The sequence below is a fragment of the Carica papaya genome, chromosome 8, assembly GCF_054855325.1.
Source record: "Carica papaya isolate Zhongbai chromosome 8, ASM5485532v1, whole genome shotgun sequence".
Taxonomy (NCBI): Eukaryota; Viridiplantae; Streptophyta; class Magnoliopsida; order Brassicales; family Caricaceae; genus Carica; species Carica papaya.
In genome coordinates, this window is record NC_142316.1 from 12,339,907 (window position 1) to 12,367,763 (window position 27,857).

At 38.3% G+C, this 27,857-nt stretch overlaps 2 protein-coding genes across 3 annotated transcripts; one reads left to right on the forward strand and one right to left on the reverse strand.

Moving 5' to 3' along the window:
* The first annotated feature begins 383 nt into the window (after window positions 1-383).
* LOC110825303 (NAC transcription factor 25-like) lies at window positions 384-1,883 on the forward strand. The gene is made up of 4 exons (XM_088209784.1): window positions 384-552; window positions 654-934; window positions 1,029-1,518; window positions 1,597-1,883. Exons 1-4 carry the CDS (start codon window positions 384-386, stop codon window positions 1,605-1,607), a joined length of 951 nt encoding a protein of 316 aa, XP_088065910.1. The 3' UTR covers window positions 1,608-1,883.
* A 395-nt stretch (window positions 1,884-2,278) lies between these two features.
* On the reverse strand, window positions 2,279-27,857 carry LOC110821993 (syntaxin-71-like). 2 transcript variants are annotated; one of them, XM_088209785.1, is made up of 9 exons: window positions 27,456-27,856; window positions 26,960-27,085; window positions 26,217-26,376; window positions 3,528-3,613; window positions 3,349-3,417; window positions 3,196-3,240; window positions 3,047-3,109; window positions 2,865-2,941; window positions 2,279-2,547 (listed from the first exon to the last, which is right to left on the reverse strand). In XM_088209785.1, the coding sequence occupies exons 1-9, from the start codon at window positions 27,609-27,611 to the stop codon at window positions 2,532-2,534; spliced, it is 798 nt and encodes a 265-aa protein (XP_088065911.1). In that variant the 5' UTR covers window positions 27,612-27,856; the 3' UTR covers window positions 2,279-2,531. The 2 variants fall into 2 exon arrangements, with proteins under 2 accessions (XP_088065911.1, XP_088065912.1); XM_088209786.1 differs by lacking the exon at window positions 2,279-2,547 and having other exon boundaries at window positions 2,861-2,941; window positions 27,456-27,857.

Genomic DNA, 27,857 nt, shown 5'->3' on the forward strand with positions numbered 1-27,857 from the left:
ATATATATGTCTGTATATTACCTCTAATTATATATATATATATATGTTACAGTCTGAATTAAACCTCTTTGTTTTTTAAATTTAACAAGTTCAACATATTCGATAAGTCCAATACTGAAGAATACCTGGTTTGACAAATACTAAATTAAGATACCAAGACGAAAAGGTTGCTTTCCTGGACTTTTTCTTTCAACCTTCAGTGTTAGGTGCTGTATATAATATATATATACATATAAACATATAATAAGCGTAATAATACCTCCACATCCGTGCAGGAGATAACACGGTCCTATATAACATCTGCACAGTGTTTTCTCAAACTATACAAAACATTCTGATCGTTAATTCCAGTGATTTTCCTTGTTCCTCCATTACCAAGAACAATGTTTGCTTTCTCAGATCGTCTTCAACTCCCACCTGGATTTAGATTCTACCCTTCTGATGAAGAACTAATAGTTCACTACTTGAAGAATAAAACATACTCAACTCCATTACCAGCTTCTATTATCGCAGACATACATCTTTATAAGTACAATCCATGGGAGCTACCAAGTCTGCAATTTTTTTTTTTACTTGTCAACCCACTAATTTCCTTCATGTTTCTCTTTTTCTTAGAAACTGATGAACCCATATCTTTACTTCCATATATGCAGACAAGGCTCTGTTTGGAGAGGATGAATGGTTCTTCTTTAGTCCAAGAGATAGGAAATACCCTAATGGAGTGAGGCCAAACAGAGCAGCAGCTTCCGGTTATTGGAAGGCAACAGGAACTGATAAACCAATTCTAACCTCCTGTGGAACAAAGAGCGTTGGAGTCAAGAAAGCACTCGTCTTCTATAAGGGTCGCCCTCCGAAAGGGATCAAGACTGATTGGATCATGCAAGAGTATAGGTTACTCGACACCATTGTTTGGAAGCAAAAAGGGTCTATGAGAGTATGTTTGTTTCTTGCTAAAGAAAATTACAACTCGATTGTGTTTCTTGTTTTTGTTTTAATGGAATTTCTTTTGTTTCCTTTATTATTTCCAGTTGGACGATTGGGTGCTATGTCGGGTTAGACAGAAAAACAGCATCCCCAAGAACACTTGGGAAGATAGAAATAGCCCTAGCTCTCAAACTGTAGTTACTGGCGATTCAACAAATAACGTGAATGAAAAATGGCCTTTGGACAAAAACTCTAAGACACAGCTCGCCAATAACTCTTTACTCCCTGATTGCCCGCTGTTGCCTTACATCTTTGCCTCTGAAGATCTTCCATGCATGGAAACAATTGCCACCAGCATAAGCTTTCAAAACTCAGGCTGTGGGAATCATAACAATTTCGGTACTAATAATCCAAGGCTTTCAGTTTCTTGTTTTCACAGCTTGTTTAACCCACTTAAAAGAAAGAACACAGAAGAGCAGAATCTTGCTCCAGCACCATGTAGGAAACTCAGGAAAGAGGAGATGAAAGATATACCAATTGGCCATGACGGATTCCAGGACATTAGCATTTCCAGAGCATTAAATCAGTTTGAAGGTAATAATTTTTGTCTTGATCCATCAAACTCCATCATTCAATATCAAGAATTTATGCCTGATGAATTGGCTTTTACAGAGAGCAACTAGAAAACAGCATGTACATAATTTCAGCAGGATCCTCCGCCAGTAAATACAGTATATGTAATATATATAGATAAATACATAAAACATTGATTATGTAATTAGTTTTCATATAAGATAGTACAGTCATAGTGATTTGTGTTTACAGTGTACCTCTACAGATCTGGTGACTCCCAGCATCCTGATCCATAAATTATTACATTAGGAAGGGTTTTGCTAATGTTTGAACTAGCTTTTTTCTATACTTGTATAGGAGTCAAATATATTACTTAATGGAAGAAGCTTGTTATGGGTGATCATTTATTTAATTAAGCAGGAATTCCTTCAATTTACCTGTCGACTTCAAATTCTCCATTACAACATTGAATATAACTAGTTCTAGACATGTTTCCAGTGACTAGAATGCTTTCAGAATGGCCACAAACTGGATGGAGTGAACTATATCAGTGCTATGCTGCTTTTTTTTATATTTTACACAAGCTAGATGGACTGAGCTACAAGATTGCTTGACAGCCGAGAATAAAAAAACCAAGCAAAAATAAAGTTGTCACTGGCTATTTATATTTGAATTCCTATCTTACAAATTTCAAGCTGATTTTCTGTATTGTTCTGCCATGGGTGGTTCAAACAAAGTAATTACTAAAATAACGTGAATAAAAGAAGTAATTTTACAGGAGTGGATGAAAGTAGTATTGATTTAAAATAAAGAAACAAAATGATTGTAACAATGAAAGTACTAAGACAGACACCATGGAATATCTTGTGTGTTGAGAGACAAACTTACATCTTTTTCTGGTAATGACAACTCCCAAATAAGACGGAAAGAAATGAAATGCTAAATCAATTACACTAGCAAGTGCTCAATCCACAAGATGCCAGAAAAGCCAACTTCACAGCAGGAGAAATAATTAAATAATTTCAACAGCCACTTCATTTCTTCAACACACTGCAAGTGAGGCATGCTCCATCAGAATGACTCTTAAACAAACCCACAAAGCATGAAAAGAAAATCATGTAAAAAATGAAACTGAAGTAGGTAGGTAACCAGAATGTTAACTTTCGTGGTCCTTCCAATAACCACTTGCACTCTGGATACATGTCACTGGACATGCATAGACTAATGGAGTTGTATGTTTTCATGGATGGGCATATACGGGGTCTGTATGTCTTCATGGATGAGCATATGTGGAGTATCTGTATGTCTTCATGCACACATGCAAACACAGTTTATGTCTCTAAAGAATGCAAGATATAGGAACTTACTTGTATAAATACGCTGCAATTCCAAGAATTATGCACAACAGAACAATATCAATACAGAAGTTTCGGCTGGACCTCAGCTGGAAAACAATCAGATTTTCTTAGATGAGATAAAAAGAAAGAAGATTGACCTACCAAATGCTGAAAACAAAAGAAATCTGAACTTTACCAGCTTCATCAATTACCTGAGTCACAGTGTCTTTAAGTCTAACATTTGTATTCTTAAGATCTGCTGTCGCTTTGTCCACCTACAAACGTGCATAAAAGCAGCATATGAATAAGAAGGTCCAAGTGTTTTTTTGAAGTTGTACAGTGCAATGGAGATGTTACTGACCTTAGTATCAATTTCATCCATCAGAGGAACTTGCCTATCCAATTCCTGCATGTATCGTGTCGAAAATGAACTAACATGTCTGTGAATTGCAAATGAACTAATACTTATTTTTTTTAATAAGCAAATGAACCAATACTTATACGACAGCTTTACCTCATTCATATCATGAGCCATGTTTTTCAGGGTATCCAGACCTTCTGAAATCATATCTAGACCTTGATCCTTTGATTAAAGATGTGCAAAAAAAAATCAGAGAAAAATGTACACTCAGTCAATAAGCACAGAAGCTTCCTTTCACAGAGAAAAAGAGCAGTAAACCATGTAATACTTGCCTGCTTCATTCTCCGCATTTCATACTCCTGCCTAAATTGACTGGACGATTCAGTTTGTTGAAAGTACTCATCATCAAATCGGCCATCTGTTCACACATAAAATAAGTACAAATTTAAAAATATATTATAACATTTTTATCAAAGTAGATCATAATGTGCATTGCTTAAAATTATAGAAATCATATAAGCAAATCAACTACGGATCACCATTCAAAACAATCTCAAACCATCCTTTCAATAATAACAAATCATAATGGCTATAAGATTAATTGACATCATATTGAACAATCAGGGTCCTGGGTTCTGGATCTAGGCATGGGGCCTTTTTGTGAGGGATATCTCTGGATATGATCATAGAGCCTGCTAGTATGAAATTCTGAAATAAGCAAGCTGCTTGCTTTCCGTTTTTTTCGGCCTTGATGACCAATGGTAAGGCTCATCTAAGAGAATCTCTGATTTTTTAGAGAGACTCTTTCGATTAATCTTTGATGCTTTTGTTCATGATAATATATGTATTTCTAAGGAAACTAATTAAATTAGACTCCTATTATAATTCTAGGAATCATAATCCCTCTTTTATTCTAATATCTCTTTTCACTTAGCTGAACAAGACAGTTATCCTCAATCTCAAGTGTGTTTTGATGAGTTTTCAAGCGGTCTCAAGGTTCAGCATCAATCTTACCAAATTAGAGAGTGTGAGAATGGGGGTTGAGAGAGATTCGCACAATTTACCTAGAGCATTGGACTGAAGGATTGTTAATTTGTCAATTAAGTACTTGGGACTACATTTGGAGCTAATTTTAAAGAAGCGAGGACGTACAATCTGATGGTGTCTAGGGTTGAGCAAAAGTTAACAGAATAGAAGAGAGCCTTCTCTCTGAAGGGGGGGGACTCACACTCAACAAAAGCACACAGGTAACTTACCCATATACTACAGGTCCCTCTTGATTATTTCAGTATGCGTGGCTAAAAAATTGGAAACTATCCAAAGCAGATTCTTATAGGGTGACTTGGATGGTAGAAGTATCATTTGGTGGCATGAAATGAGCTTAAGAAGCCATTATCTCATGTGAACCAGGACACCTGCGAGCATTTCCCAGACACCTGAGTGCAAGCCCGCGGGATCACTACCCACACACACAAAGTCATACGGGAAGAAGATATCCGCACACCCATGCACATACACGCAGCATGGGGGTCACGCGCGCACACAGCAGTGTGCCAAGACACCTACACACAGCAGGAGGATTCCCGCACCCATGGGAAGGGAGAAAATCCCTACAGGAATGAAGAATTTCACTACCGCAAGGCCTCCCGAATGGAAGATTCAAGATTGCATGAAGAAACCTGCCCAACTTTGATTCCTACACTGATCAAGTCCAAGAACAGCTCAAGATTTATCAAGAAAATGATTTGGAGATTTTGGAAGAAGGATCCAAATGCCTTTAGACCCAATCACAAGAAACCAGGCCAAGAATCTTCAACAAATCTTCAATATTTTGGTTCAAGACCGAGTAAGTGAAGAACTCAATTTGGAGGCCCAAGAAAGTGCCAAAAAGGCCAAGAATGCAAGACAAGGCTCGGCCTTGTGTGGTTTTGGCCTTGGGCCCACAAGGCCGAGAGGGAGGAAGGGAGAGTCCTGCCCGCACGGGATTCCTCTTCCTGTAGGCAATCCAATTTCTCCTCTCTTTAGGAAGCTTGAAGACTCCTAATTTGACTTGAAGAAGCATGCTGCAAGAGGAAGAATTTAAGGAAGAATCGGCAACAAGAGTCCTAGAAGAAAAGAATACACAGGAAAGGGAATTGGAGGAGAAGAAGAACTCCCGCTTGCGCAGGATACCTTACGTGAGAGGGAAACCAATTCCCTCCCCTTACACGTCTCTTTTCTTTGTTTTCGTTTTCTTTTTAGATTCAACTTGCTTCCATGAAGAATTCTACAAGGTTTGGTATTTAGATTTCAAAGAAAAGAAGAATTCAACAAGAAGAGAAGGACTCAAGTCCCAACAGGAATCGGCCAAGAAAGATCTCTCCTAGCCGAATTCCTCTTCACATCAATTCCAAAACCACAAAATTCAAGCATCTCCAACAAAAATTCTGCAACAAAACCCAATTAATTAATAAAGATCCAAGCCGAGAAGAATTAAACCACTCAAGTTCGATTGGGATTCATCCTGCCATCCAAGAGAGAAGACTTTACGTTTTAATTAAAGTTTGCTTAGTTTATTATTATTTTAATATAATCGTAGGTAGAGTTGTGTTAAGTGCTTAACTAGGATTTTAATTACCATTTTCTAGCAGGATTCATAAAGTGAATGCTTATATAAAGGTCACCACCCTTCAGTTGTACGCACTCAAATTCAGATCAATAAAAATATTCAGATTAGCTTTTTTGTTATTTGTAAGTGTTTATCGAGAAGCTCTTCAACCGTCTTATTGAGGTAAGAATTTGATCTACTTATTGAGGTAAACTCATGGCAATTTTTTAATTCTAATTTCTTAATTTTCAGTTACTTTAGTTCGTCTTCACATAGTTGATTACGGGTTAAGTAGGACGAATTTATTTAGAAATTTAAGTTTCTGCATGCTGATATTATATATATGGAGTTTTAAATTGTATTGTTGATCCCGGGTTCTACATCACTATCTTTAGATGGTTTGGGGTTATGGTCCTCGGTGGAGATGAATATGGCTTTATAGGATAAGTAGTTGTTGAAGTTCATGAAAAAGGAAAGAGTGCTTTAGAGAAGGGTGACAGCAAAAAGATTTGGTATTGATGAGAGAAGTTGGCTTACTAAGGCGGGGTCAAGACCACATGAGAAATGATTGTAGAAAAATATTAAAGTGAATTCAAATAAGTTTCAGATTTGCATCAGTTGGAAGGTTGTCAATGGACACAGAGTCAAATTGTGAAAGTATCTGTAACTGGAAGGCGGTACCTCAGAGACCAATACACTTAGATTTTTGCCATAGCTCAACAAAGAGAAATCAAAATCTGACTCTTTCGTGAAAGTGGGCCGGGTGCGGGGGGGAGAGGGAGAAGGAATTCTAGGTTTTTATATTGAGAAAACTCAATAACTAGGAGATCTATGAATGTGAAAATTTGTTAAGCACTCTATCCCTTGTGGTTCTAGACAAGAGTAATAATAACCCTCAATGGTGTCTAACAGAGAATGGATCTTTTACGGTCAGATCATTATATAAGTAGTTGTTCAAACATGAAAACAATGGTACTAGATTCCTGATCAAACAAATTTTAGCAGGTTAAAGTTCCACCCTGTGGTTAGGATCTACTTTTGACATGTATTTCACCAGTACTAAACTTTAATAAAAAAAATTAATTTATAAATAATTATGGTAGAAATTTAGACAGAAAAGTAATTTTGAATGAGAAAATTATAAAATATGGGGAAAGAATCTGGAAATAATAAATAGTAAAGACAAAAAAGAAAATTAGTGAAAGAACGAGAAAGAGAGCAAGAGAGAGAAAGATATTTTTAGAGAGAGATAGTTAGAGAGAGAAAGAGACTATTAGAGAGAGAAAGAGAGAAAGAGACCGAGAGAGAGGGAAAGAAAGAATGTTAGAGAGAGAGATAAGGAGAGAGAATGTAGTGAGAGAGAGAGAGAAGCAGTCAAGAAAGAGGATAGTCAATGAGAGAGAGATGCAGCCAATAACGAGGATTGTGATATCACAAAGGTGTCAGATACAGAAATATATTACGAGTGCATGATAAAAATTGTATACAGCGGAGCAAATTATTATAAATCCCTTATCAAAATACATGAGTTCCAATTATACATAACCTAAGTCAGAAGTAACAAAATACAAAATATCAAAATACTAAAAATACAAAAGGATCACTTTTATCATTATGCGATTGGACTCATCAGAGTGCGGGACAAGTTATGCACTCCAGAGTTGTGGATCCACGGGATCCTCATAAATTTCAAGGGGTATGTCAGCAGTCAGTTCCTCACTATCTTTCTCATCTGAGGAGGTGTATAGAAAGGACGAGTTTCATATATTCAGTAAGAAAAACAGTATTTAAATATCGTAAGATTTTAAAAGTGAATAATTATATCATAAAATACTTACTATCAGATCGCATCAGAGTTCTATCTTAATTTATGAAAATAATTTTATTTATTAAAGAAAACATAATATCATAATCACAACAATCAAAATCAAATATCATACTAGACAATAGAGAAAATCAAATATATCATGAAATGCTAAGATTTTAGTGTCATATTTCGCGAAATTGTTCCGACTTCCATCTTTAAGGGTGGATACGGATTTCCAACTACTCATGTGAAATGACCGGATCAGATATAGATAAAGGCAATTTGCCCAGGTACATTTTCGGTTTGCCAAAGTATGCTACGATCTATGACCACGGTCATACCAACCACTATGGTTCTATCAGATATTCTATAGTCACGGCAGTACTTAGCCAAAAGTGACCCTTAATAGATATTTGTGTCACCGCTCTCATCAGAGAATACACCGTCATCTACAGGGAGCAGTTCTTTCACGTCTTTCTAGACTATATGGGGAATAAGAAACAAATACCCTTTAAAAATAAAAAATCTAACGAGACACTTGATGCATTATACATGTCAATACAGATACATATATTTCTCGGACCATTCAAGCTCATTCCTCTTTTTCTTTCTTTCTTTTCTTTTATTTTTGTTATATTTTTCAAAAAATTATCACCAAGTGTCTATAAAATTACATAGCATGCTTGCAATTATAAACAAATCACTTTTTAGAACTACTAAACACGAAACATCCAAAAACACAAACATAGACTTCATAATTTTAATTTTCTAGAAATATTTCTTAACGTGTTTAAAGAAATACTAAATTTCCAATCGAAATCTCGAAGTTTTCCTACACCGCTTTTCTCCTCGACTCCTCTCTCTAGATCACTCCCTCTTTCTCTGAACTCTTGGAAGATGGAAGAATGAAATGGAAGTGATGAGGAAATTAGAGGAGAGTCCCTATTTTAAAGAGAATGGGGACTGTTGGATTTAAACCAAATAGCAAAATCCGGTGAAGAGAGAGAGAGAGTTGAGTGGAAGATGATTGATTTCACGCAACACAACAGTGGCGCAAAAAACAGAGAAAAAATTTTTTCACCAGCAGCGGCCCACCACCCAAGGCGACGACACCGCTCAAGGCAGTGCACGGCATCCAAGGGGGCAGCAGTGTGCCTCGCCTAGGCCGGCTGCACGCTGCAAGCCTAGTCTACAGGCGCCAGCCCACCCTTGAACTCATTTAAATTTATTTCACAACTTTATATTTTAATTCGTGATTTAAATTCTTAATTTCAATTTTATACTGATTTTGTTAATTTAATTTAATTTTGATTTTTATTTAATTTTATCTGTTATTATTATTTTTATTTTATTATTATTTTGATTTAATTTATACATTATTATTATTATTATTTTATTAAAAATAATTTTCAGAAAAAAACGAAAAAATGGAGAAAAATCCCGCGGGAAAACACCTGCGGGAGAGGGTCGCCTGTGCAGGCACCTCGCGCTGTGCGTGCAGGATGTGCGCACAGTGCGCACGTGCCATCCGTGCGGGGCCCATGGCCGGTCCTACGCGCGCGTTTTATTATGAACAGATAGGCCAGTACACGCGCGTCACCTTGCATGCAGATAAGGCCAGGTGTCGCAGACCGTTCACGCAGTAGGCCTGCGCGCTCGCAGTAGGCCTGCGTGCTATAGGCCCTGCGTGTAAGCGACTCTCAGCGGTAGCTAAGTTCTTACAGATGATCGCAACCTTCTCAATAGTCTCCTAGATGATATCTGGTCCCAAATGACGTTGGTTTCTGACTTCGCTCCAGCAAGTGGAAGAATGGTAGGGCTTGCTATATAGGATCTCATACGAAGTCATGCTGATACTGAAATGATAACTGTTATTATAAGCAAATGCACACAAAGGAATATATGCATATCAGTTATCGCAAAGTTGAGAACACAAGTACGCAACATGTTTTCAAAAGTCTAAATAGTGCGTTCAAACTGACCATCAATTTAGGGATGATAAGCAGTGCTGAAGTACAATCCAGACCCAAGTGCTTCTTGAAAGCTGTCCCAAAAGTGGGAGGTGAATCGAGGGTCTCGATTGGATACAGTGGATGAAAGAATACCATGGAGTCGAATAATCTTATCGACGTAGAGGCGAGCTAATTTGCTGGTGGAGTCAGTGGTCCTGATAGCAAGTAAATCATCGGGAGACATAGTCAACAATATCCTTTTTCATTCCTGGCCACCAGTATTGACGCTTTAGATCCCAGTACATTTTGGTACTCCCGGGATGGATAGACAGTTTGGAGGCATGGGCAATCTTGAGAACATCCGTCCTGACAACGACAAGGACCTATATCTGATCCCGAAATCTACACAACCCATTATCTGAGAATCTGAAATCAGAAAACTCGTCTAAGGAGAACTTACTCAAATTTTTGGTGATTTCTTGGTTTATGCACTGAGCTTTCCCAAATCTTCATGGATCAGGCAAAACTCGGATCTGAGCGAGAGAGGTACCGTTGCCATAGTGACTGAGGCAGAGTGTCTGCATAGCATCTACTAATTTCCAACTAGAGGCCATAGTTTGGGCCAACATTGTGAACTCCTTTCAGCTCAGTGCATCAGCAATTACATTCCCTCTACCAAGGTGGTAGATGATCTTGCAATCGTAATCCTTCATGAGGTCCATCCAGTGTCTCTATCTCATGTTCAACTCCTCTGCAAGAAGATATATTTTAAACTTTTGTGATCAATGTAAATTTTAAAGGTCTGACCAAACTGATAATGACGTCATATCTTCAAGGAAAAGATGATGGCCGCCAACTTCAGGTCGTGAGCAGTGTAGTTCCACTCATGGGATTTCAATTGTCTGAATCCATAAGTGACCACTCTACCATACTGCATCAAAACGCATCCCAAGCCAATATGAGACACATCGCAGCAGATTTGAAATCTTCTAGTGTTGTCAGGGATAATCACACCAAAGCAGAAGTAAGACGACGCTTTAATTCCATAAAGCTTTCACTACATTCATACTCCCAGATAAAAAGTATGTCCTTTCGAGTTAGTCAAGTCAATAGAGTGACAATTTTGGAAAATCCGTCGATGAATCACCGATAGTAACCAGTCAAGCCAAGGAAACTACATACCTCATCTACATTAGTAGGCAGGTTCCAATTAATCACCGTTTCAACCTTGGCCGGATCTACAGAGACTCTTTCACTTCAAATCACATGACCAAGAAAGAAAACTCGATCCAACCAGAATGAACATTTGCTAAGTTTAGCAAACAACTGGTTCTGACGAAGTGTCCCTAGCACTTCAGACAAGCGAACTGCATGTTCTTTTGAATTCTTTGAGTACACTAAAATGTCATCAATGAATACGATGACTTACAGATCCAATGCATACCAGAAAATCCTATTCTTGAGATCCATGAAGGTAGTAGGGGTATTAGTTAACTCGAACGGCATCACCTTGAACTCATATAAACCGTATCTACACCGAAAAGCGGTCTTCAGAATATCTTCTTCTTTGACTCTCAGCTGGTAATATCTCGATCTGAGTTCAATCTTAAAAAAGATCGTGGCTTCTTACAATTGGTCAAAAAAGTCGTCGATTCAAGGTAGAAGATATTTGTTCTTTATTGTTACTCGGTTGAGTTCTCAATAGTCTATGCATAATCTAAGAGAATCGTCCTTATTTTTTCACAAATAATACCGGAGCCCCTCAAGGGGAGTGACTGGGGCGAATAAACTTCTGACCAAGGAGCTCAGAAAGCTGGTTCTCCAGTTCTGCAAGCTCAGCACGACTCATGTGATAGGCAGGTTTTGAAATTGGTTAGGTTTTAAAAAACAGTTCGATAGAAAATTCTACCTCTCGCAGGGGAGGTAGGCCAGGTAATTCGACAGGAAAAACTTCTGGAAAGTTGCATACAATACGAATTGAGTACACAGCAGGATTAGCATCCACATTCTTATTTATTCAATTGTTGAAAAAATATATTTTTATTTCTTTTTCGGAGTTCGCAAGGTTACAACTTTACTTTCATAATCAATAATTGCTCTATATTTTTCTAATCAATCCATTCTTAAAATGACGTCAAACTCTAAGAAATTTAAGAATATTAAGTCTACAAATACGTCTTTTTCCGAAACTCTTATCTTACAGGTTTTATCTACATAGTGAGCTTCTAACAATCATCTAGAAGGAGTCTCTACAGTCAATATTTCTTTTAAAGATTCAGGTATAATATCAAATTTACAAGCAAATGTACAAGAGATGAAAGAGTAGGTAGCACCTGTATTAATCAAGGTTTTGGCAGAAGTATCATGAATAGAAAGCATACATTGGATAAGGACTGGAGTAGAAAGGGCACCGGATTCATCTAGGTGGTACACATAACCCTGGGCTATAGATCTGGCAACGTCCTTCGGCCATTGAGGGCAGTCCTTTATAAGATGTTGGGTGCTTCCGCACCGATAGCAGGCGTGATTGATACACCGACAGGGTAATTCACCATGCGAGTGACCACAATACTGACATGGTTGGAAAGGTCGGGCAAGTTGTCCAGTAGGTGGAGGTAGAGCAGGGAAAAGGGCAACTCGTGTTCCTTTATCGGGGTGACTACTTACTGGGTCGGGCAATCTTCTCCTGAGTTGTTGGGGTTGTTGTGTCGGGCACGGACTCGGTTAATGCGTTGATGCCTGGCCGAAATGAGGTTTTCAGCCAACTGGGCATGTTCTAGCACCTCGGCATATGAGCTGGATCTCAACATCGCAACCCGATCATATATGTCAGCACGAAGGTCATTTAGAAACTTTCTAACTTTTCAACTTTCGCGGGGGGGGGGGGGGGGGGAGGTGACCATTAGAGGAGCAAAACTTAGACAATTGGACAAATCGAACTGCATATTGGATAACCGTCAGATTTCCTTGACAGAAGTCCTGAAATTCCTCATTCTCTCGGACATAGACTGAAAAAAAGTTTTCAAAGAATACATCCATAAAAACTTCTCAGGTGATAGGGGTATGCAAAACCTTCTTCTTAAGTCGCCACCAGTGTTCTACTTCACCGATTAGCATAAAGGCTGCTAAGGGAACTTTTTATTCCTCGGTTAGGTCTAAGACAAAGAAATCTTCTCTATCTGCAAGATCTAGGCTTTGGCTACTAAAGGGTCAGGGTCATTTTCAAAATGTGGCGGGTTAAGTTTTGTAAACACTCCTATATTGCGAGAGATAAACCTTTCGGTTGTTCGGTATTCCGAGGCAGGGTGTTGATAAGGGTTGCCTTGGTTCTATCCTACGGCTGCGGTTAATCCCTGGATAACTCAGAAGAGTTCGATAAACTCGAACCTGGTTGGATGGTCCTGGGCCTCAGGTTTTTCAGTACGTTATACGGAAGGTCTCCCTCACGTCATTCCTACAAAAGAAAGGAAGACACAAGTTGGTGGTCTAATTTGAAAAATATGACTTATTTTGCCTAGATATCCTAAGGGTCTTTTTACCTACAACCTCAGTGGTAAGGGATTTGGTCCACGTAACTATTCTGATACCATCTGTGACATCTCAAATGCTAAATAAAGCATAAGGGTGTCAGATATAGAAACAGATTACGAGTGCATGATAAAAATTGCATGCAGTTGAGCAAATTATTACAAATCCCTTATCAAAATATATGAGTTCCAATTACACTTATACATAACTGAGGCCAGAAGTGGCAAAATACAAAATATCAAGATACTAAAAATACAAAAGGGTCATTTCTATCATTATGCGATTGGACTCATCAGAGTTGTCCCACTCAAGGGTTGTGAATCCACGGGATCCTCATAAACTTCAAAGAGTAGGTCAGCAGTCTGTTTCTCACTATCTTCTTCATCTGAGGTGGGGGTGCATGCAAAGGGTGAGTTCCACATACTCAATAAGGAAAACAGTATTTAAATAACATCATAAGATTTTAAAGGTGAATAATTATATCATACATACTTACCATCAGGTCACATCAGAATCCTATCTTATTTTATAAAAATAATTTTATTTATTAAATGAAACATCATGTCATAGGCACAACAATCAAAATCAAACATCATACTCGACAACAAAGAAAATCAAATAAATTATGAAATGTTTAGATTTTCGTATCATGCTTTGGGAAGTTGTTCTGACTTCCATCTCTGAAGGTAGATGCGGATTTCTGACTATTCATGTGGAATGACCAAATCAGATACAAATAATGGCCATTTGCTCAGGCACATTTCCAGCTTATCAAACCATGGTACGATCTATGACCACGGTCATACTAACCACTGTGGTCCTATTAGATATCCTATAGTCACGGCAATACTTAGTCAAAAGTGACCCATAACAGATATTCGCGTCACCGCTCTTGTCAGAGTGTATGATATCATCCACAAGAAGCAATACTCTCACGTCTTTCTACACCAAATGGGGGAGGGAAAAACAGATACTTTTTAGAGATAAAAAACCTAACGAGGTATTTGATGCATTATGCATGTCAATACAAATACATATATTTCTCGGACCATTCAGGTTCATTCCCACTTTTCTTTCTTTCTTTTCTTTTTTTCTATTATATTTTTCAAAAAATTATCACCAGGTTAACATTATTTAATTTACATACAAATCATCAAGTACCTATAAAATCATATAACATACTTGAAATCAAGAACAAATCACTTTATTAGAACTACTAAACACGGAAGATGTAAAAACACAAACACAGACTTCATAATTTTAATTTTGTAAAAACACTCCTTCAAATATTTAAAACAATACTAAATTCTTTACCGAAATCTCGAAGTTTTCCTACACCGTTCTTTTTCTCCTCTCCTTCTCTCTCTAGATCACTCCCTCTCTCTCTAAACTCTTGGAATATGGAAGAATGAAATGGAATTGATAAGGAAATGGGAGACAGGGTCTCTATTTAAAGAAAATGGGGACCGGCGGATTTGCGTCAAGTGACGAAATCTAATGAAGAGAGAGTTGAGTGGAAGATGATCGATTTAACGTGATGCACCGGCTGCACGAAAAACGAAGGAAAAATTCCTTCATAGGCAACAGCTCACCACCCAAGGCGGCGGCAGCACACCGCCCAAGGCGGCACACGGCATCCAAGGGGCGGTAGCACACTACCCGAGGCAGTAATGCGCTCGCCTAGGCTGGCCACACGCTGCAGGCCTAGCCTACGCACAATAACATGCACACAGAATCGGCCCTGCGCCCCGCACAGATGGGATGTGCGCACGTCCTGCGATTGGTCACGCGCGCACACTCGTGCAAAGCGTGCAGGCGACCCTCTCCCACAGGTATTTTCCCACGGGATTTTTTTCCCTTGTTTTGTTTTCTCCTGAAAATTATTTTTAATAAAATAATAATAATAATGTATAAATTAAATCAAAATAATAATAAAATAAAAATAATAATAACAAATAAAATTAAATAAAAATTAAAATTAAATTAAATTAATAAAATCAGTATAAAATTAAATTACGAATTTAAATCACGAACTACGATATAAAGCTGCGAAATAAATTTGAATGAGTTCAGGTGACCTTAAAGGCCGAATAAATAAGGGTTTTTCAAATACAAATTTAGCGCGATGGTGAGCAAAGTATTACAAAGATAGTCGATGAGAGAGGTAAAATAAAGATGTATAAGATTTTATTCCGAAAAAATTATATGACCTTTCATTTACAATCCACCATATAAGTACATAAATGTTACATGAGTCAATCATCGCCATGAACTGGAAGCTGACATTCGAAGGAGCCTTTTCCAATTGGTCACATTGACTCGAGAAAAGGAAGAGGAAAGATTATCCCAATACAAAGGAGAAAGAAGAAGTGGTTCATGTTAGTTCACCATTTCAGAAACCAGTTCGGTGTTTTTAAATGCCCCTTATGTGATTATGACACGTGTCCCTTCTCTTTTCAAATGTTACCACATGTCACTCAATTCTTTTAGGCAGGAGAATTGCATAGGCAGTCATCTTAAAACCCTAATTGGTTTTGATTCCGTGCAAACAATTGCATCTTCAATCTTTCCACTCCCTGCTTTTCATTTCCTGTGACCAGTTTCACAGTCTTCTCCGTGCACCCATCGCGATTTTCTACTTCTTTGCTTATTTTTGGTTGTTTGCACCCGATTCTCAATATCTGTGCATCGTTTTTTGCGTGGGAGGCTAGCAGGGAATGTATTTTTTTTTTTAATAGTAAGCAAGGAATGTATTTTGACTATAGACAAATTGACGACACAGGAGAAGATTATGATAAATGCTTGTTATCTTTGTAAAATGGTTGAGTAGACCTGTAAGCACGTAATGCTCTAGTGCCTGGTGGTGTACAAGCTTTGGAGTATGCTTTATGTGCTTTTAGCCATCAACTAGGTAATGGTATGATCAATGAGAGATGAATTTAGGGCATTGACAGGTATTAGCGAACAGAGGAAATAAGCAGATTTAATTATACTTACCATCTTTTAGACAGTTTGGAATGAGAGGAACAAAAGAGCTCTTGAAGAGGTGGATGATATGAATGGTTTTGATTCAATTAAGAATAGATGGTTCTAAACCCTTGAAATTTTTATTATTAGATCATTCTCTCTACTCTATTGAGGATTTAAGGGACATCATTAAACTTTGGTAGACATTTAAATATTTTGTACAATTTCTCTCTCTTTCTTTCTCTCTCTCTCTCTCCCCTGACTTCCAAACAAGTATGTTGAAGTTATCACGCTCTTCACTAGCCAATGAGTCTTAGTTAGCTGGTGTTTCTTCGTGGACTATCGCCAGGCGGCAACAGTCACTCGGATTACTATGGTTGTTGGCCTGAGGCGTTTTTTACTGATTGAGCAAAAGTCTTTTGACGTGGTTAGAGAGAGTATTGGAGTTCGGATCTAGGAAAACGGAAGGGGCTTTCAGAAATCAATTTTCTTTCAGAGGGGTGATATTGAATGGCTCATCCAGTGTTTTAGAGAGTTCAAATGGAAGGAGGAAGGAGCTTGGGGGAGGAGTAGAAGAAGCTGTTGGAAGAACCTTTGGATGACATTGAGTGGTAGCAAAGAGGGAAGTTTTTGGTATTGTCGGAAGGCGTCGATGGACCCATGGAGAGAATCAACAGGATCTTCCTCCCGGAGGGGGACATAGTTGAGGGGTGGTGGCAGATGATGGAAGCAATCCATGAGGTGGTGGGAGTGAAGCTAATCCCCCCTGACTGAATTACAAAGAAAGGAGCAAAGAGTGCACCGGTTTTGAAGAGTAAGAAGGATTAGGCGATTTTTACGTTCAGATGCCCGGGGTGCTGCCTGGAATTAAGCCTACAAGAGGAGAAATAGTTTGGAAATACGTTCGCTGAGGCTTTGCTGAAACCGGCAACTGATGCAACTCGGGTAGGGCAGGAGAGTCTTTCGGGTCTGAGTGAGGTGGGTCAGGTCGATTCAAAATTTGAATTTAGAAAGAATGTGCGGAACATAAGTGAGGTTGAGCGGGAACTACACTATAGAATAGCAAAAAATGGGCCGAGAAGGAAATTACTATGGGCTGAGAAAGGGAAGTGGGTTGACCAACCTAGGCCTAGTAGGAGCTCGGGTAGGAAGCGGGTTAAAGTCTGGAGGACGAAGTGGGTTAAACCCGATTCTCCAAAAATTAGGTTACTCGAGATAGAAGCCTGATGTTATGTGTCTGTAAGAAACTACGATGGAGGAGGTCAACCAGCAAGTGATTAACAGCCTTTGGAAGGAAGGCAGAATCGATTGGGTTCATCTTCTAGCTATGGGGACGGCTGGGAGCATTCTAATGATGTGGGATGGAGATAAAATGAAATGTAAAGAGGTTGTGAGGGGTAGGGTCTTTATTTTGTGCCTTTTTGAATGGAGCGCAGGGGGAATGATTGGACTTTTTCAAGAATCTATCGTAGAGGTTCCAGGGAGGAGAGAGATTGTCTATGGGATGAGCTCATGAATTGCAAAATAAAGTGGGGTGACTGTTGGGTGATTGGTGGGGATTTTAACATGATACTTAATAAGGGTGAGAGATCCAGGGAGATTGTTAATCAAAGGGAAATCAAGTAGTTTGGAGAGTGGGTAGATATGCTTGAGTTGGTGGATATCCTGCTGATGGGGGGAAGGGGACGTGGTCCAACAGTTCAGACAAGTTCACTTGGTTGAGAATCAGCCGGTTTTTTATTTCTAACGGTTTGCTTACGCAGCTTTAGGATTAAGCCAAAAGGTATTACAAAGACCTATTTCTGACCACTTTCCTATTTGCATTATCTCGAATGGTATCATTTGGGGTTTGGGACCATTCAAGTTGGATAACAAATGGCTGAAGTTAGAGGGTTTCAGGAAGTTGGTGGAGGATGTGTGGAGTCAGAAGAATGAAAGAAGTACGGCCAGTTATGTGTTTACTTCCAAATTGAAGAGGTTGAAGTTAGAGACTAATAAATGGGCTAAGGAGAAGGAGGGCAGATCAGACAGAATACCCAATGCCAATTTAGAGGAGCTAGGTGAGTTGGACCGTTGGGAGATGGATAGGCTGTTAAGGGAAGGGGGAAGGGGGCGGAGAGGGGAATTATAATTGGAAATTGCTACCAAGATGAACTTGCAGGCAATTTCATGGAGGCAAAAGGCTAGAGAGAGGTGGATTAAGGAGGGTGATAGAAATACAAAATATTTTCATAGTTTGGCAAATTTTAGGAGGAAGAACAACTATGTTGAGGAGCTGGAGTTTGGAGAGAATACTGTTAGGGGTAATGCTGCCTTGATGGAGAGAGCTAAGGATTACTTCACTAAGCTTTATACAGAAGAGGAGGAGAGGAGACCGAGACTGGATGAGCTTCCTTTTAGGCAACTATTGGCTGGCAGCAAGGAGAGCCTGGAAGTGCCGTTTACGAAGGAGGAAATTCTGAACTGTTTGAGGCAATGCAATGACGACAAGGCCTCAAGTCCAGATGGATTCCATATGAAGTTTGTGCAGGATTTTTGGGCTGTCATTAAAGATGATATCATGTCTGTTTTTCTTTACTTTCACAGAACTGGGGCTTTTGTCCAATCTATTAACACATCTTAATTATTATTCCAAAAATTTTTGGAGCTTGTAACATAAAAGATTTCAGACCAATTAACCTGGTGGGTAGTATGTATAAAATGATCTCTAAAGTTCTGCCTAAAAGAATGTCCAAGGTATTGGGCGAGATTATTGGGGACAACCAAAATGCATTTGTGGAAGGAAGGCAAATCCTTGATGCTGTTATGGCGGCTAATGAGGTAGTTGATGATATGATAGTGCAGAAAAAAGAAGATATCATTTGCAAAATTGATATGGAGAAGACTTATGATCATGTTTGCTAGGATTTTTGTTATTTATATGCTTGAGATGATGGGTTTTGGTTGTAAATGGAGGAAATGGACAAAAAGTTGTATCTCAACGACCTTTTTTACTGTGATGATGATCAATGGTCCTTCGTTTTTCTTCAGGGCATCAAGAGGCCTTCGCCAAGGTGACCCACTGTCACCCCTTCTTTTTCTTACTGTTATGAAAGCTTTTAGTAAACTGATGGAGAGGGCTAGTGAGCTTAATCTGGTGAGAGGCATATTAGTGGGGGTTGGCGATTCTCACATTTATTTTTTGCCGACAATGCACTCATCTTTTGTGAACCGGATTTATCATCTTTACTTCATTTGAGATGTATTTTAATTTATTTTCAAATGGTGTCCAGGTTGAGAATCAATATGAGAAAGACGAAAATGGTTAGGAATGGGGATAGAAGGGATGAGTTAGAGATGGCTAGGGTGTTGGGCTGTAAAATCACTTCACTGCCCATCAAATATCTTGGGCTTCCTCTTGGGGCGAAATTTAAAGAAGTTAAAACTTGGGACCCGATTGCGGAGTTGGTTGAGAGGAGGCTTGCGGGATGGAAGATAAGTTTTTTGTCTAAAGGGGGGAGGCTTACCTTAATCAAAAGTACGTTAGCTAACCTCCCAATCTACTATCTTTCTATATTAACTATTCCGGTTAACATTGCTTCAAAACTTGAATGGATTCAATGTAAATTCCTTAGGGGTAATGATGATGGTTGTAGAAAATATCATTTGGTAAGGTGGGAGTAGGCAAAAAAATCTATGGATAGGGGCAGGCTGGGACTTAAATCCATTGCGGATTTGAATGTTGCACTTTATGAGAAATGGCTATAGAGGTATTGTAATGAGGATGACAAACTTTGGAGGAAGGTGGTGGAGGCGAGATGGGGGGATTGGGAGCGAGATGGGGGGAGAAGAGGAAAATACAAACCACATGGAATGAGCTTATGAAAAAGAATCAATGGAGAAGGCAGTAGATTTCGGGAATGTATGGGGTGGAAGGTGGGGAATGGAGAAAGGGTGAGTTTCTGGCAGGATGAATGGATGAGGGCTTTTAAACTGAAAGGTAGATTCCCTAATATCTGAAATAATGCTTGTGAGAGGGATATTATAGTGGATAAAGTGTATGGGAATGGTGGAGGGGGGAGGGGGTGGAGTGTACAGGTTAAAAGGAACTTGCAGGACTCGAAAATTGATGAATATTGCAATTTAGTCAATGTGCTGTCAGAAATTAATATGGATAATCTAAAGGATAGGAGGATATGGAAGTTGGATGAGAAGAATGGGTTTTCGGTGAAGTCCTATTACAATTTTATATCCAAAGGGAACAATGGGAATAACATGACAGCTCCATTTAGACAAATCTGAAAAATTACAGTTCTCACCCCTAAAATGGCTTTCTTTGCTTGGGAAGTCTCAAGATGAAGTATTTTGACTATTGATATGCTAAAGAGGCAGAACAACTTTCTTGTTAACCGATACTACTTATGCAAGGCTGATGAGGAAACATATGACCACATTTTATTATTTTACCTGGTTACTCACAGCTTATGGATGTCGGTATTTGCGATGATGGGGTGAGATGGGTTATGGCAGGTAATGTAAGTAAAGAACGGTGGGCTTGGGCAGATTTTTGTAAAAAGAAAAAATATTTATTTTTTATTCCACTTAATATTTTTTGGCTTGTGTGGAAAGAAAAGAATGTTAGAGTTTTTGAGAGAATTGAAACGGACTTTGTAAACATCAATAATAGATGATTCCATACTTTTGATTCCATTTTGTTGGGTCACGACATTATCGGAAAGACTGGAGTTCGTCATTGACCACCTCATTGATATGTAACTTCTATTTAATTGAGTGGTACTCCCTTATTACTTTTGTGAATAATAACACTTTCATCTTTTATTTCAAAAAAAAAATTTAATATTTTATACATGGTTTGGCACCCTCTTGCTACCGATTTTAAATAATATTATTTACACTTTGTATTTCAAAAAAATAATTTTATGAACCATAATCCTACTCTGGTTCCAATTTTCTAATCTAAATCTATACATAAATACTAAACAGAAATTCTTTAAAAAAATTTAACCCTAATTAGTTTCTCAAAGAAGCTAACTTCCTACTTAATTATGGACTCGAACTCTTGTTGTTCCCATGGGTCCCACTCCTTTTCATGTATGTAACATTTCTCCCCTTCTAGAATTGAAGCTCGTCTACAAGCTTCAATATGGAATGTTTCACTATTGTGCCTCCCATCCCTTGCGTCCTCCTTATCTCTCACATCATCATTTTCAAATTCCAACCTAAATAGCTTCATACACACATGCCTTGACAGAAACGGTTCATCATAGTTGAAACGGAGTCTCTTCTTCCTCATATCTTCCATCTTATATCTACTCAATTTCGTGATAAATTGTGGTAGGTTGGATGCTCATTGGTTGTTACTGTCCTCTGGTTTCCTTGGATCGCTCCTCTCATAGAGTCTTGTCAAAATCATAACAATAGTGACGTCAAGTGGTTGTTGTAGCTTGACTTGAGAAGTGATATATTTTTGTAGGCCATTATTGCAAATCTCAACATCTTTTCCATTGTGTTTCGGCATATAAGAGGACCAAATCTAAGGTCTTTATGGGATTTAAATTCTTCCAATAGAACTCTAGTGGATCTTGCTCCAACTTTGGAATCATAGTTGGGCATCATCTTCAAGGTAAAAAGAGGCTAAACCCATCTTGTCTTCTTTAGCTATCCTTTGGTGTTGTAAGAAGTGCTCGCACTAGTTAATCCATCCCAATAGATCAGTTGAGCCATCATATCTAAGAAAGTCTAACCTTATGATTCAAGCACTAGTGTCAAAAGAAGTACTTGCACTGATTAATGCAACACAGCGGATTAGTTGAGCCATCATATATACGAAAATCTAACCTTATGACTATAGCATTGTACTTCACCGCTATGTATCGCTGTTGAAGTCAGCCAGCTTTTTATCGTTTCGACCTGAGTGGCGAACCCACAACGTCTCTTCTCTAAGGGAACATGATCCTCCTAGTCTTTCTTCATAAACATCTCAAATTGTTGTTGGAAACTTTTAAAGTCCTATGTGACCATCAACTCTGATACCAATTTGTCAGGATCCCAAGCTGTGGACCTAGTCACATGGCCTACTAGTGTGAAATCCTAAAGCAAGAAAGCTACTTGCTTCCCGATTTTTGGCAGTTACCAACCTATGCTGAGGTTTGTCTAAGAAAATCTCTTATCTTTTAGAGAGAAACTCTTTAGATTAAACATTGATACTTTTACTCATGAAATATATGTATCTAAAGAGAAAGCTAATTGAATTAGACCCCTATTAAAATTCCAGGAATCACGATCTCTTTTATTTTAATTCCTAATCTAAATCTAAATATAAATTTAGGAATAATTGATGAGAGCAAGGATGGACAAGAGAATTTCCAAAAGCATGAGACACATTCCACAAGTTAGTGCCAATCTGGGGGAGGAAGAGAACCCGCAAGTTACAAGATTCCCGCAAAAAAGCAGGAATCTCGCGAGAAAACACCTACCCGCGAGAAAGGAAGAGTCTACAGGCACTCATTCACACAAAGTGGCCGCGCGCACGTGCACACAACTAGAGGGTCGCATGCGTGCACGCCAACTCGCGTATGCTTGCATATTCGTCCATAGGTCAAATAGGATATATAATTATTGGAATAATTGTTGGATACTCAAATGATGGATATGCAAGCATGATAACTTATATGTTGTTCTATATCTCCACACAAGTAACAGAGAATGTACGAAAGCTTTAGAATATTATTTTCTGGCATTAGAACGAAACTCGTTCTTACCTTAAACTTTTAATAATATGGTTGTAATCTGTCATTATGTGAGATTATCTCCACTATAGAAGAAAAAGGAAAGAAAGATAAAGCCAATGTTATAGAGTATATAGCTTCGATCATAGGGATCAATTTCTAGTCGCACAGCTTCATTTTCCTTTGAATTAAGCCAACATCCGCTATAGTTGTTATTCAATTTAAAGAATTCTTTATTTCAAAACCGTACATAAGATTTTCATCTCATAAGACTCCTCCAACTTATCCATGCACGTGCACCAGTGCACCCGAAGAATCATCCGCGCCCTCGGGAGGGGATTTTCCTACAGGAATAAAGAAATCCACGTTCGCGAGGATTCCTGCAAGTCCCACTCTAAAAAGAAAGGTACTTTCGGCCCTAGCTTGTTTCCTAAACTAGATCATCACCAAAGTCCATCAATGAATGTCCAAGGAAATGAACTTGAAGCCCACATGACAACCCACAAGCTTGAGGGTATCTATAACCTTAAGAGGAAATTCAGTTTGGCCAAAGAAGAAGCAAAATTTGGCCCACTTGGCCTTGATCCTCCTTGGCATGCCCCACACACGTGCGCACACCAACTCAGATTATTGTTTCTAGCTTATACTAATCGTGAGTGAGGGTTCAATCAAGTGAAGTTTCTTTAATTGTCTTGTTGAGCCAATGAATCGAATCGACTTATCAGGTAAGCTCGTGGCGTCTTTTTTGTTCCATCTTGATTTCCAATTACCTTATTTTGCATTCACAAATTGAATGTGAGTTAAATAGAAATGGCTTATTTAGAAATTTAAGTTTTCTGCATGCTGATGTTATATGCGAAGTTTTGGTCGCACTATTGATCTTGGATTCCACATCATTTGCTATTCAGAGCTTAGACTCCAAACAAATCTATTATCCTTTTATTTTCTTGCCTTGCATCCTTACTTTGCATAATTAGCACTCACTACAAAAGGTGTTACTCTATTGTTTGCATATCACTTGAAACCCCATTAATCTTTGTTATTCAAGTGATTTCGTGTTACTATAGTCAAAAAAGAAAAATATAATATATCTTATTCATAGTGTCCTACATAAACACACACCATCTTCATTATTTGTTTGCATTAAATCTAGCATTGCGTCATAATTTCCTTTCCCTAATCCAAACTTGAGCACCTTGATTCAAGTGGAGGCGATTCCAATGCTCAACTTGCAGGAAGAAGATAAACACGAGTGAAAAGTGAGGGAGAGGCTATTTTTTCACTAATCTTTTTTTGCAGGTTTCTCACTATGTTTTTATAATAAACTAACCACAATAAAGTTCCATATGGAAGAGCTCCAATGACTGCCTAAAGGATGGGCAGAAGAAAGGCAAAAATCTCTTACTTTATCTAGCGCCAAGGATAAACCCAAGAGGAGGAGGCCCACTCATGTGATGCCTTGGAGGAAAGACAACCCAATTAAGAAGAAAATAACAATGCCGCAAACATCAAGAATTCTATCAAAGAGAATGCATCAGAAGGGGAGGAAATTGGCAGCAAGGAGAAACAGTGTTTATTAACTAAACTTTCCTTTTATAGTCCTTATGTTTTGCAAGATTTCAAAAATTTCTCACAAGAGAAGTCCCTACTTGTGGAAAGTTCAAATTCGGTGACGAATTCTTTCAAAGAAGGGAGAGATGATGCGAGCAAGAATAGGCCAAGAGAATTCCCGAAAGCACCAAACACATTGTGCAAGTTAATGCTAATCCACCGGAGGAAGAGAACCCGCAAGTTACAAAATTCATGCAAGAAGCAGGAATCCCACAAGAAAACGGCCACCCACAAGAGAAGAGTCAACTCACCTGCATGGAGAAGGAGGGTCGTGCACGTGGACGCCAACTCACGCACGCACCCGCACGTGCGCACAGACGTGCCCGAAGAGCCATCCACGCCCGCAAGAGGGGGATTTTCCCCACAGGAATAAAGAAGTCCACACCCGCGAGGATTCCTACAAGCCCCACTCCAAAAAGGAAGGTACTTTCAGCCCCAGCTTGTTTCACTAAACTAGATAATCACTAAGGCCCATCCATGAATGTCCAAGAAAGCGAACTTAAAGCCCACATGACAATCCATGGGCTTGAGGGTATCCGTGACCTTAAGAGGAGATTCGGTTTGGCCCAAGAAGAAGCAAAATTCAGCCCACTTGGCCTAGATCCCCCTTGGCATGCCCCACTCATGGGCATGTGCGAGACAAATGTGGCCGCACGGATAAGGACAAGAAAAATCCCGCCCGTGCAGGATTCCTTCCCCAATGAGAACTGCACTTCAACCTGCGAGCTTGAAGGAGAAATTCTAGGTGAAACCAATTTTTGGAATCTAATTAAACTAGGATGTGCAACAAGGATATACATGAAGGATGAGAGATGTTGAAGATTCCTAATCCAAATTCTAGTCTTTATAAATTCCTATTTTATTGAAGAAGAATTATAGAAGAATGAGGAAAGTTCCAGATAAATCTTATCCCAAGCTTGGTCGAGTTCTTTTTAGGAATTCTACTTAAGGAAGAGTTGGTTTTTATTTAATCTTGGACACGTCTTGGATCAATTTCAACTCAAACATTTCAACAACAAATTAATTAATTAATTGGAAGCCTCCTAATGCAACAAGGAGATCAATTTCAGCCACACCAAGGATTTTTTTTCAAAGAGAGGAGAATTTTATTTCTATTTAATTTATGCAATTTTAATTGTTTCCTATATTAAGTTAAATTAAGAATTTAATTAGAATTTTAATTTTTGATTCTTATTCAAATATGTAAGATGAATGCATATATAAAGGCCACCACCCGTAATTTATAATAATAATTTTCAAATTAATAAAATTATTCAGATTATTGCTTTTACCTTATGCTAATTGTGACTGAGTGTTTAATCAAGTGAGGTTTCTTTAACCGTCTTATTAAGCCACGGAATCGAATCAATCTATCAAGTAAGTTCATGACGTTTTTTCTATTCCGTCTTGATTTCTAATTACCTTAGTTTGTATTTACAAGTTGAATGTGGGTTAAGTAGAGAGGATTTATTTAGGGATTTAAGTTTTCTACATATTGATATTATATGTGGAGTTTTTGATCGCACAGTTGATCTTGGGTTCTGCATCAATCATAATCATAATTTTATTCCGATTTCCTAATTTAAATCTAAATAGAAATATTTGGTAGAAATTTTCAAAGAGTTTTAACTCTTATTAGCTCCTTAGAGAGAACAAGTTCCTATCCAACTATAGACTCAAACTGCTTCTATTTGTTGCTTCAATGTGTCCCATAGCCTTTTTGTGTACGAAACATGAAACTTTATATTTCTAAGAAAATTTGTTGAATCATAAACCATAACAAAACTCACAAATGAAATATTAGAAAACTCACAATTATGTCAATGAAGTTAGCATATCACCTGAATCAAATTTTATTTCAGTACGAGAAGCAGATGTAGTCCACCCTCCAGTTTGTTTAGGGGCAGCTGCAGACCCATCTGGTATAGAGTCAATCCTATTTGGCAATGCAAGGACTAAATCATTACGAGCAGCAAACTCCTCTGTTGAAAGTCCCTTAACCTGTCATTGTCAAATCTCTTGGGACAAATGAGCATATTGCAAAATCCAATGACACACAAGGAAAGAAACAAGTCAGATCTAGTCAACCATATACATGTGTGGTGTTGGCTACAATGATGAAATGTATGGGAATGAGACACTCAATCACAATTTCAGTGACAAAGTTTTTTTTACTCTTGTACACATGACATCTGGTTATTACTGATTTGCTTCCCTTAGATCACATACCTATGAAAGCTTAGAAGTATATAGCGAGGATAGATTGATTTTAATCTTTGATACAGGCAAATATGGTCAAATTATTGATTAATCAAATCAATCATATTAAGCCCAGAATTGGTTATTACAAACATAATTCTCTTCGAAAATAAAAATCCAAATAGGAGAAAAAAGTTTTTGAACAACACAATTTCGTTCCACGATAATGTTCATATATCAGACACAATTTCAAACAAATATCTTCAACTGATAGATCGTGCTAGCAAATATGATAATTTTCAGACATATGTATCCTAAAAGAAAGAGACAAAATAAATAAAGATGATACAATCAACAAAAACTCGTCAAAATGGCAAATTCTAACCTTTTTGATGGCTAGCCTCTGCAACTTCGGGACTTCCTCCAGTAATCGAGCTTTTGTTCGACGAATCTCTGCATTTAAGGCAACTGCAGATGCCTTGTTTTTCTCTGTGGAAGCAGCCTCCGTTTTCTGCAGATCAAATTACTCATAATTCGACGGAAAACTGACATGTAAAACCCTAATCTCAACACTCTTCAGTTTATGATTACGATTCAGTAGCCATGGAAAGATATAAAGAAAAAATAGAAAAGCTAAAACTGTTTTCTCATACATAATGATAACTTCAATTCACAAACAAGTCTAAATCTAAAAATTGACTTAATTGGACTGCATTTTCCGCAAACTTCGAAGCCAGAGAAAAAAAAAATCGAATCATCTGATTTAAAGTTTTCGCATGGTTTCTTTTCGCTTCTTCTGCTCTCTCAGTAACCAAACAGAGTCAACCTTACAAAACTTCAGAAGACCCGGAGAGAGAGAGAGAGAGATAGATGGAAGTTACCTGAAGAGCAGCCTCGATATCTGCCTCAACGACGGCATACAAGCGAGCAAAGGCATCATCTCCTGAGACATTGGCATCCCTCTGCTTTTCGACGTCGTATTTGTCATACTTCTTGCAGATCACGTCTACTCTAGTCAAGATATCGATTACGCTCATTTTTCTCGTGGTCTAGAAATTCTTTCTGTATCTCAAAATCACTTCAACCAAGAGTTATAGAAGCAATTTCAGAGAGGGAAAACAGAGATGAATTTATTGTGTCCTGTTATTCAAGATCTTAACTCGAGACTGAGCTGCTGAGGCAGTCTCATCGGGGAAGGTAGGAGAAACCACCGGCTCGGCCTGACATTTTTGTTTTCTTTTTCTCTCTCTCAAACGGTTTTTTTTTAACTTTTTCCTTTCTTT